This window comes from Montipora capricornis, chromosome 6 (assembly GCF_036669925.1).
Source record: "Montipora capricornis isolate CH-2021 chromosome 6, ASM3666992v2, whole genome shotgun sequence".
Taxonomy (NCBI): domain Eukaryota; kingdom Metazoa; phylum Cnidaria; class Anthozoa; order Scleractinia; family Acroporidae; genus Montipora; species Montipora capricornis.
Genome location: NC_090888.1, coordinates 49,132,463 through 49,144,962, shown reverse-complemented (window position 1 = coordinate 49,144,962; position 12,500 = coordinate 49,132,463). Strand labels below are relative to the sequence as shown.

Sequence of the window (12,500 nt, the reverse complement as noted above, 5' to 3'; positions counted from 1 at the left end):
TTATTATTTAATCATTTTTATGTTTTTTTACGACCACGATTTTTATTTTAGTTTATATCCATGGACTCTTTATTTCGTTTATACTTTCCCATGAAAAAGTCATTCCCAGGGAGTAAACCGATGACAATGTGTGGAAAAAGTCGACGATGTTTATGACAAACAAGTGAGACAATGCGACTTGAAATTCAAGACCACGGTTAACGTCCCACGGAAAATGTGAACAAAATAAATTCCTTAACGTTGACAGTTTCTAATTGGCTTTTCCCGACTGTGCTGACTGAGAAAGATCCATCGAAAATATGTTTTCGTTTTTAAGTCGCGTTTTGTTTAACATTTTGGAGTATTTTGAAAATATAGTTAAAGTAGGATTGATTACTATGAGATAAAGAAAAAAATTCGCAAAAAATTAGCCCGTGAAGGTTTACCGTAAGCTTAACTTATTTGTGTGACAGTGTACATTTTATCATGCATTATGCTAATCTCGAGCGCGCTATACAGTTTTTTGACAGCTTATTTTCTATCGCATTTGAACTTGAAAATGGCGTTATGGTGACGTCGGGGGAACGTCCTCCAACTCTATCGCTTTTTTGCTATGACTGACTCTTTTGTCCTACCCCCTCTCTGCTTTTAAAACATTCCCAATAAATAACGCTTCATTTTTCTCTCTGTGAATGTTCGCATCAAAAAGTTAAATATGCTGTGATTGGAGCTGGTTCCTTAGCTGGTATCTTGGTGTTACTCGTGCTCGGCGTGTATGCATACCGTAGATGGAGACGACCTGCTAATGAAAGACAAGAAGATGGTGAACATGTTGACCCCCCGATTGAAAACGAACCAGTCATAAACAACAGTGGGCAACGCCATGATAACGAGGATACGCCGCTTCTTCAGGAAGCAATGGGGGTTTTAGGTGGCTATGACAATCAGATCAATGATTCATGCATTGTAGAGGAGAGGAAAGAGGAAAACACAACAAAAAACAATAATAATAAGTTAACAAATTTTTGTTAAATCCAGGCATTCAGTTTCCACGGATAAAAGACGCGCGGGGTAATATAGGTAATAGCCAGAGAAAAGAAAGGGGGAAGAGAGAGCATCCCCCATACATGCCCTTCCATAGGTAATAGGTCTCAAGTTATTTTTAGATCGACTCCCAAGCTGTTCAGATCCCAAGGGGATTAGGCAACAGCCAATCATATGGCCGGAATGTGTTCCGCGTGGATAGCCCACGCTCAGAAAACACATTCCCGCCATATGATTGGCTGTTGCCTAATCCCCTTGGGATATGTACAGCTTGGGAGTCGATCTAAAAATAATTTGATATATATGACATATGGAAAAGGGCGTGTATGGAGGATGCCCTCTCTTTCCCCCTTATTTTCTCTTGGTAATAGCCATATATATATAGCTGATCTTATGAAAACCGGGTCCTTCCCACGTATCTTAATTTGTCTTTAAATTAGACTAGAATAGCTGGGACGGTTTTATTTTTTCAGTAACTGGACTCTAACCTTTCCATTGGCAACATCTTTTAACTTAAGAAGTCGTCAGTGGCATTGCCATTTGTCAACTTGTGACTTGGACCTGGAAATAAAAAAAAATGTATATGTGTGAGAAAAAGGCTAATATGATCAGCCATTAAGGCTATTAACGCCAATAATATGTCTGCTAGCTATATTTGCAACTGATCTTTGAAACATCATTAAGGTGACTTCAGAAGAAGTAATGTTTCATATCCCATGAAAGCCGCTTTGCCTTACCCAACACGTGCAGATTTCCTTCAATAAAGAGGTCTAGTGAATTATTTTGGCCATGGACTATTACCTCATAGTTGTTAGACTTGCATGCGACAAGCCATGACGCACCCCCACCCCCCCGAGGAATTTAAAGCTCGCCGTCAGTGCAACTGCTGTCAAAGGCAGCAGTTGCACTTTGGATTTTGCAGCCAAGTTTGACCTTGTTATCAAAACTCCAGCTATATATCTCACATAAATCCAACAACTTGTTTTAAAATTGGGCAATTCTTTCTCTTGCCTATATACATGTATGCTCGCAATTTTTTCTTTTCTTTTATTTTTCGCTAGACACTGAGTTTATTTGTTAAACCAAAGTGCTTGGATTTCCTGAAATCAATTGTTTCACATAAATTCAAGAAATTATTAAAGAATGCTCATCTTTCTTTTGCCTATGCTGCCAATTTTTACTTCCAAGGCACTGACGTTATTTGTCAAACATTTTAACATAGGGCAATTCTTTCTCTTGCCTATATACATGTATGCTCCCACTCTGAGTTTATTTGTCAAACTAAAGTGTGGCATTTCCTTAAATGAATTATGCCACATAAATCCAAAACATTCTTAAACGATGGGCTAAAATGTTTTTCTTTCCTTATATTTTTAAATGTATGTTTTTAAATTTTTCTTCCAGACACTGAGTTTATTTGTCTGAGTTTATTGCATCATGTTGTTGTCTGAAGACGAGTTAAAGGGGAAAACCGCTAGCTTTTGGTTTCTGTCCGCGTCTGAAAAACGCAATTTCTCAAGCTCCGTACTACTTAGGCAGCGTTTACATGAACGGGGTTTGATTTGTAGCCGCATCGGTTTTTGATGTGGTTACTCCTTCTGTTTACACTACACAGATCGAGACTGTTACTGAAACCGGGTCGATTTGAAAACGCTGCCAAAAGTGGAAACACTTCCGAACCGCATCGATTTTGACGGAGCTTCCAAGTCGTGAAATTATGTCGATATGAAAGCGCATCCGTGTAAACACTGCCTTACAGTACATGTACAGTATACAGAAGTGCGGTCAAGAAATTCTGACTGTACATTTGAAGAAAATGGTAGATGTTACATTTAAACAGAATAAATGTTGTAAATCTGCTTAGATCGTAAGCTTGGTTTAAATAAATAGCGAAATTCTTTACCTTTAGGGCTACACACAACAAGCGTCTTTGTTGCTATTTCACCTCTTCTCTCTTCTTAGATTTGGTTGATTTCCCGCCCTTTTCGTGCCAACCGGATAAATATCACACAAAAGGTCATAAAACCTTAAGGGAAAAATGGAAACTCGCAGACGTAGCGTTTGTCATCCTTAAGTGACATAAAGTTACGGGTGAACTGTTGTTCTTTCGTAAAATTGGCTTAATTAATGACACAATGGAGAGAGACGAACGCCGAACGAACCCAAAGGGATGAGACAATTCTTTTCATCTTTGCTCAACCAGGCGCACTTTCCAGCCCATTTTGCCTCCCGCCTTCTGTTATCATGTCTTGAAACACAAAACGAGGCAAACACGAACACCCATTCTTGGCAATTTGAATTAGCAATATGCCCCAGGAGAACTCCACGAACAAAATGGAGTACAGGCGGATAAGTAATTCATCGCACTCTTGTCACGCAGTGTTACGTGACAAAAAAACTTGTTATTCGCAAAATTCAGTTAAGCACATGGCACCTGCAAAAATACAGAGGTTTGGCAAACAAAAAGAAAGGCACAAAAGAAAGATACTGTCGTTTTAAACGAATTAAGGAAAGTTTCGATATCCCATAAAACATTTTCGCAGCGTTCAAAGAATTTTATCGTTTTTTGTTCTAGAATTTCACACGCTGTTATGAGAATTTTTCAGTCACATTTTTTTATTTTACTAATGCGTGTTTCATTCATAGTAAAAGTGCAACGTGCCAAGGAAGCGTGTTTTTATAAAAAAAAAAAACTTTAAAAAGAAAATCCACATAAGCAATTGAGGGTTTAGAGTTTTTAAAAACTGGTTTTCTTGCAATTGATAAGTGAAGATTTACCAAACCACGCCCGCCCCAGAGGAATTATCCAGCAATAAAAGTGCATTGCTTCAAGGTTACTGGACTTCACTCAAACATTGACAAAAAATATAATTTGCCTTTGCCTTGTCTACCCTGTATAAGCCAAAGGAGAACGTTTCTCATTCAGATTTTTCATTTAACTACGCATTCTTTTCGATATTCACACACTGACTTTAATTCTCACGGTATCTAGGGTACTTACCATTTAGCCAAAAAAATCCGGAAATCTCGGTTTGAGGTCAAATGGAAAGGTAATTTTCCGGAAAATCTTTTCGGAAATTGTGGACAGCGTCCAGGGGTGCTTACCATTTAGCCAAATAATCCGGATAGAATACTCGTTGCATAAAGGTAAGCGATTTTCCGAATTTAAGGACAAACCGGATGAGAATGGCGCTTACCATTTACTACACAGCATTCCATCCCGCATATTTTACTCGATCTTGTGAGAAAGGGCCTGGAAACGGAAGGATTCTCACAAATGATAACGGCATTTTGCGAATTCCGTTCCAAACGGAAAAAAGGGACTATCTCTGGAGGTTGTCCATAATTTCCGAAAAGATTCTCCGGAAAATTGCCTCTCCATTTGACCTCAAACCGAACTTTTCGGATTTTTTGGCTAAATGGTAAGCACCCCAGAGGTAGTCCTCTTTTTCCGTTGAATGGATGATATCAATAAAACTATTTAAAGTAGTGGCAAAAGTTGGAAATCTGTCGCTTTTTAGCAGCGCTACAGCGGTTCAAAGTCGACCAAAATCTCATACAGTTACTGTAAATTTAGCCGTGTTTGCCCCCTAGCCAAGATGGCGGTCAAAAACCGTGGAAGAGTATATTGGCGCTGATCACTTGCAAATTCGTACTGAATGCAGTAAACAGTGAACGGGCAATAGAGAGGAAATTATCACACATAATTTAACCCATTCACTCCTGTAAGGGCCACTGAGACTTATAGATTTTACTCTAACGTCAGACGATTTTACTCGTAAATGGGGAACGCCACAGGAGTGAAAGGGTTAAACTACGGTAATTGTCTTTTTTTTCAAGTAAGGGAGAATGGTTATTCTTAAAGTGTTACTACGATCAAAAACCACTTCTCGTTTTTCTTTGCAGTTCGAAAGTGCTTATGCTGAATACTCGAAATGAGAGATTTTATGCAATGATTTAAAGAGAAAAACTATTTATTTTGAGCTGGATCCAATGGAAAGTGACGTCATTTACTCACTAACTTAAAAATGCCGCGTGTGAGAGCGTCTTAATTAGTAAAAAACTCTCGTGATGGATAATTATGCCGTATTCACACTTCATTTTTAAGCTAGTTAGTAAATGAGGTCACTTTCTCCTCAATCCAGATCATCTAAGAAAGAAGTCACCATTATATAGTCACAATCATTCTCCAATTTTCGTAATGAATGGAAGACAAACTCAGAAGCGATTTACTGACTTTCAACTCTACGCCCTTATTAACTTTCTTTAGCTAAAGTTAACTCTCGCTTAGTTCTGTTTAAGACAATAGCGATATTCACCGTTACGTCATTAATGTGCCAACCAAAGATCTATTGGCTGCCGAAATAAAGGATTCTTTTGTTATGTGGTTGGCAAAATTTACATAACAAAAGAATTGTTTATAAAGAGTGAAGTTTCCTATACATTTATTTACCGCACTATTATGCCGTTTAAACTGGTTCTTGAGTGTTAATTATGGAATAACACAATTACAAAATTGCTGAAAGAGTCACTGCTATTTAAAATACCCTTAATAAACTTCAGCTTAATATTTAGCCTGAATTATTAAATGCGTTTTTTCTCAAAATAGGCAACAGCTTACACAATGATTAGATAAACTATTGTCAATGTCACTCAACACATTAACGTTTTCTATATGTGATGCCCAATGCCTTACAGCAGCCTCCATTTTGGGGGGCTGCCGTCTTAGTGCGAAATTTTGACGTAACGCCCTCCCCATCCCTCGCTTCCTCCATAGACTAACCAAAAATTAAAATCATAGCCAAGACATAGGATACTTGTTAGGTGTCGATTGAGAAAAGGAACGGTTTTAGGAACAGGGGATCATGTTCAAGGGCACCTGGCTGTGTGCTTGCAATTCAGAAGCAGAGGGCAATATTCAACTTATTGCTACTCTATGATCCCAAAATTTCAAATTGCTGTATTGAGAAATTTAACCTACGTCACCTCTCAATATAAAGTACTCGTTCTTGGCGCCTCAGAAAATTTTCTTCCATTACCTTGCTATTGTGAAATATATGAATGACTGCAAAAGCAAATACTTCTTTTGCACTTTTAGCTTTCGCCATCATCGTTATCTCGAGAGGTACCTATTAATGAGGCGTAGAATGTTATTGCCCGCTGAGACAAATATTTTTCAGCAAGCTTCAAACAGCTTTGTTTTACATCATCGCGAATAGCTTTTCTTTCTTGTGTTACTGGAACTAAGTGATCAGGATTTAAATCACCAGCTTGCTTTTTCTTGACGAACGAGACAATTCTTGGTTTTTACGTTGTGTTCAGCGTGAATCTTACGAAGGTCGTTTCAGTGTGCTTGCATAGACGCAAGTTTCCTTCTTCATCTTCCATTTCTCCGTACCCAAAATTCAAAAAGGCTATCTTTCTCCCCTCGAGTTTAGCGTTTTCCACGTCTTCACTTCTGGAAACGTACTTCCTCCTTAAAAAAGATTTATAGTCCATGATGCAATCCGGCGTTATCCAGTAGCTTTTAACGTTATTCACAAACCTATCACTTTCAGCGACGGGCCGGACCTTCAAGCAATTAAAGTTCCAAATAGACGCTGCAGCAACCTGCAACACCATCGCTGCCAGCACCCTGCGTTCTTTCTTCCCCGACAGCAAAGTAAAGCACTCCCCCTACCGCCTACACCCCTATGGAAACTCCAAGCCACTTCATCCTGTTGGTCAGGTGGAACTCTTGTGCGAAAAGAACAACACGTTTGACACCCTTATCTTTCAAGTCCTGCCAGACTCCTGCATTGGCATCAAGCCAGCACTTCTGTCTGGCAGTGACAGCGAAACACTGGGCATAATTAGAGTGCTCGCGGACGAGACTCATTCCCTTCACTCATCAGCAGACCACAATGCGAGTCCCAAACACTATGACCTTCCTGGCACAACAGCATACAGTACCATGCGAAAACAAGGTGAACCCTACGGCATGCAACCATCTCCAGCAACTCCACGAGACCACAGCCAGCCCGTGCAATCCACCACCATCACCTTCGGCTCCAATTACTATTCCTTCAAACCGCCGACTTCCCCCGCCAGGCCAGCGGCAACTTCAGGACATCACACGCCAGTATGCTGACACATTCGAAGGCCTTGGCCGGCTTGGTCCACCTGTACACTTTCAGATTGATGACAGTGTCCAGCCCGTTCAGATGCCCGTCCATCGAATACCGGTAGCGAAAAGAGCAAAAGAGAAAGAAGCCTTAGATCGTTATGTGCAGGCAGGCGTCTTGGTCAAAGTACATGAACCAACCCCATGGTGTTCGAATGAATTAATAAGAGAGACACCCAAAAAATTCCGCGTATGCATCGATCCAAGCCAGACGGTAAATAAGGCCATCCAGCGTCCGAAACATGAAATGCCCACGCTAAATGAACAGCTTCATAAGCTTAGTGCAGCCAAGTGCTTCTCTCTAGTGGACGTTAAAGAAGGCTTCCTCCACATTCCCCTAGATGAGGAATCCTCATGGATGACAACCATGCATACCTCATACGGCAAATACAGGTGGCTCCGTCTCCCATTTGGTATTACTAGTGCACCAGACGAGTTTCAAATGAGGTTGACATCTGCATTGGAAGGCCTGGATGGGATAATATGTATAGCCGATGACATCCTTGTGTATGGGGAGGGCAACACCTTCGAGGAAGCCCAGGCAGACCATGACCGAAGATTCATCGCCTTACTGGAACGTTGTAACCAAAGATCCATCAAGCTCAACGCGGGCAAACTGCGCTTTAAGCTTAAAGAGGTCAAGTTCATGGGCACAATTATCTCGGATAATGGTTTGAAACCTGACCCAGACAAAGTAGCGGCAATAACACAGATGGCCACACCGCAGAACAAACCAGCACTCCTTCGCTTCATAGGCATGGTTAACTATCTTTCGCCCTTCTGCCCCAACCTAAGCTCTGTGATTCAACCCTTACGCATGTTGACCCAGGACGCTGTACCATTTTCATGGTCCATGGCTCAAGAAAAAGCCTTCAACAAGGCCAAACAACTGATTTCGTCCGCCCCAGTCTTAGCCTATTATGATCTTCGGAAACCAGTTGTCCTCCAGACGGACGCCAGTGATAATGCTGTCGGCGGCGCCCTTTTACAGCCCAGTGATGACGGCAAACTACAACCAGTTGCCTTCACCTCGTCAAGCATGAATCCTACAGAACAGCGCTACTCTCAGATCGAGAAAGAGTGCCTAGCAATCTGCAACTGCTTCGAAAAGTTTGACCAGTGGCTGTATGGCAAGACTGACATTGCAGTCCACACAGATCACCAGCCATTAGAAACCATTATGAAGAAACCACTGAACAAGGCACCAGCCCGCCTACAACGAATGCTTATGAGATTACAGCGTTACCAGTTCACAATAACGTACAAGAGAGGACCGACTCTCTACCTGGCAGACACACTCTCTCGCGCAGCCCTCCCCCACCCCATCACAGCCCGAGTACGGGACTTTGATGTTTTCAGAATGGAGATGGAGTCCGATTACAACACACGGAATCCGAGACTAACGGAGATCACTGAAAACCAGCTACGTGAGGAAACTAGCAAAGACACCACACTGAACACCTTATACAACGTCATTGTCAAAGGGTGGCCAGCAGACAGAGCAAGCATCCCCGAGAATCTGCGGCCCTACTGGACTTATAGGGACGAACTGTCAGTGAAAAATGGCATTATTTACAAAAGCGCCCAAGTTATGGTACCTCACTCGATGCAAAAGGACATGCTTCGCAAGATCCACGCCAACCACTTTGGTGGGGAATCGAACATACGTATGGCACGTGAAGTCCTCTTTTGGTCCGGCATGCGAAAGTCCATCCAAGACATGTGTGATGCGTGTAGTACTTGCGCCCAGTATGGTCATTCTGCACCAAAAGAACCAATGAAATCCTTACCAATACCAACAGGTCCCTGGCAGATAATCAGTCAAGATCTCTGTGAGCTGGAAAAGCAAAGATACCTAGTGACTGTTTGCCATTTCTCTGACTGGATCGAGGTAGACAAGCTAGAAGATACCCTTTCCTCCACATTCATTGACAAAACACAAGCTCACTTCGCGAGATATGGTGTTCCGGCAATCTGCCACACCGATAACGGTCCACAGTTTATCAGTGAAGACTACAGGAAGTTCTCTGTCGAATACGGATTTAGGCATACCACATCATCCCCTTACCACCCTAAGGGTAACGGAAGAGCAGAGGCTGCCGTCAAAGTTGCAGAATCCATGTTAAAAAAGGCTGATGACTTCCACAGCGCCATGCTGATATACAGAAACACACCACCTCAAGGTCACACCTACTCACCAGCCCAGCGCATGCTGCTACGACGCACCAGAACCACACTCCCCACCACCGATCAACTCTTGAAACCCACCATGCTAAACTTTGAACTCGTTGAGGCGGAGATCTCCAAGAAAAGACGCGATAGCAAGACCTACTACGACAAATCAGCTAGTGTCGAACAAAGACCACTTCTCACTGGTACCTACGCCTACGCCAAACCACCTCCGCACCAGCGTGGGAAACCATGGATCTATGGAGAAGTACTCATCCATGAAAACCCTCGGTCTTACACAATCCGCACTGCTCACGGCCGCACGATTCGAAGGAACAGAGTCCACCTGAAGCCCGCTGCCGCGCCCTCCTGCTACCATCCCCGAGCAGCAGTCGAAGCAAGCACACCTCATACATCCGCTTCCCAGAAACTATCACTTGACCCTGCAGAGGAAACACAACCCTGTCCACGCCCTTCAGCTCACCCCCAGCCTACGCCTTTTGGGACCCCCCTCCTTCAGACCCTAGTCAATTCACCAATCAAAGGCTCTGCACCAGTTGACCCCCAAGTCCCTGACGCACCCCCTCCGGAGACCCCACCACAGCCCCAGGAGCTGCCAGGATCACCAGTCAAGCAGACCCGGTCTGGACGGATAATTAAACCCCCCGAAAGACTGAAAGACTACGTCACAAACTAGACATCAGTTTTTTTTTTTTATCTATCAGCCTTGACTAAGAGTCTATGAATATACAAACACTTAATATGTAGCTCTCTCATCACCCTATTATGGACAATTGAGTATAGGATACCCGCTGTATTGGTTCCAGGCTTCGGGTTTTGGGTTATAGTTTGTTTTGCCTCCTCGTCTCTTTCTTTTGTTATTTTGTAAAGGGGGGAGATGTTGGTCAGCGGCTACTCGCACGATCATACGTAGGGGAACGTCGATATAGAGCCGCCATATTGTATGTATTACTACGAATAAAGGAAGTTCTGTTACTAATACCGGCTCCCAGACTGAGGGAGGAGTTAGACCTGTGCATTCAGGATATTACGTACTGGACGGATGGTGAGATAGTTCTTCACTATATGAAAAACGAGAAGCGTCGATTCCAAACCTATGTTGCCAATCGGGTGCAAGAAATCCGAGGAAATTCAAAACCAGATGAGTGGAATCATGCGTCAGGTTTTTTGAACCCAGCAGACGATGTCTCGCGGGGCTTAAACCCCTCAGAGCTGAGCGTAAACCACCGCTGGTTACGAGGACCTGAATTCCTTTGGCAGCCAGAATCACTTTGGCCTAATGCAGACCTGAAGGAAGTCCCAGACTCAGCCCTAGAATTGAAGAAAGAAGGTCACACCAATCATGCCGATGTAAATAACATCTCCGCTTCTTCAAAGGCAAATGCCATCCCACAGAGTTTGACGATTGTAACAGCCAAGGAGGTTATAGATCGGATACTTAGCAGTTGCATGGTTGATCCGCTTTCTTCACTTTCTTCACAATAGGAAGACCGTTCGAACGGGACGCTCGGCTCCTGAACACGACCCATGGATGACCTCGGAGCACAGCAGCACAGCCTGATGGAATAGGCTGTTAGTCGATTTTGCTGAGGGAGGAAAACCGGAGTACCCGGAGAAAAACCCTCGGAGTCAGGTTGAGAAGATTACGATGTCGCCGTCTTAGAAGATTACGATGCCGCCGCCACCGCGATTGTAAGAATCATCCAGCGATCATCCTATCCTCAAGAGATCAAAGATCTAAAGACCAGAGATGAAGTGAAGTTATCTAGTAGCATAGTGAGCCTTAACCTGGTACTTGATGACCATGGTATCCTGAGGGTGAAGGGACGTATAGTACACCCACCAGTCGCTGATGCTGCCTGAAATCAGATAATTCTGCAAAGAGACCTCCCCATAACGGCTATGATGGTTCGCCACACACACGAGTCAATTGGTCACCTGGGACGCGAGCACGTTATATCCAAGGTCTGCGAGAAGCTGTGGATTCCCCAAATCAGCCTAAGAGATTCAAAACGTTTTCTGTATCAGGATGCGATTCTGATTTAAGGAGATCTCGGTTAAAATCTCCTAAGAAAATACAAAATTTAGTCTCCCCGTGAATCTCTTGAACAGTTGAGTTAAGAGAATCCATGACATTTTGGGTATTGGATTAGGATGCCTGTATGTTATGCCACAAGGTTATATTTCGTTCAGATCCATTTTGAATTTTGTACCCGTGCTGCCTCAAAGTCATTTGTTGATACAGTAGGTTTTGGCCTATTTGCAAATGATTGTTGTTGCTTACTGATGTAAAAACCAACTCCTCCGGTATTTTTGAGATTTGGTTGAAAGGTGAAGTGATAACCTGGCATTCAATATTGGATAAAAAGTTGTTTTGATCAATTTTCAGTTTAATCTCTGTGAGGCCTATAATTGAAATGGAAAATAAAATTCAGAAAGCATTTGTTGAAAGTTATCAAAGTTGGCTGACAAGCTCCTAATATTGCAGTGTAAGGTAAAGAAACACTTATCGGGAAAATATTCATAGACATATTGATTATCATGAAATTCATAAGAATTATAATACTGGAAACGCATATCACAAGGTAGATGGAAATCAATATCAGAGCTAGTAAGATGGTCAATATATTTTGGGAGGAGAGGTGATCTCAAGACCTGACAATAAAGCAAAGTCAATGTCCTTTTGCTTGTGAACAACCGTATTAAATTAGATTTAAGGCAATTCATACCTATTTGGGTATATTAAAGAACTTGAGTGTGGGACGTTTCTTCGCCTATTTTGTGCAAGTCATTGACATTGGTTATTTGGAGCACCTTGCTTCCTTGAGTTTGATCCCTCCTCATAAAGATCTTTCCTCCGTTAGTCCACAAATATTTAAAGCTTTTCGCTTTCTTCACTTGACGACATTCCTGGGAGAGAGCCTTGTTGCGAAGCCTAAGGCTTTCATTTATAAAAATTATATTGTCCTTGGATTGCCCAAGGTCTTTGGTAATCAAATCCTTGAGAGACTTCCTTTGGGGCGTGAGGAGGAATAATGGAATAAGAATAACGGATTTTTTTTTTTTTTTAAGTTCTACTTGGCTGCAGAGAAAAAAGACTGGTCATATTACAACGAGCAACGCT

General features: G+C 42.4%; 1 protein-coding gene across 1 annotated transcript in view; it reads left to right on the top strand.

Moving 5' to 3' along the window:
* Positions 1 to 2,944, top strand: part of LOC138052336 (uncharacterized) — a 21,655-nt gene extending 18,711 nt beyond the window's left edge. The window contains exon 7 of the mRNA XM_068898785.1: positions 689 to 2,944. Coding sequence (XP_068754886.1) covers positions 689 to 1,011 — 323 coding nt within the window. The 3' untranslated portion in view covers positions 1,012 to 2,944. The remainder of the gene's footprint in view (positions 1 to 688) is intronic.
* Positions 2,945 to 12,500: the final 9,556 nt, after the last annotated feature.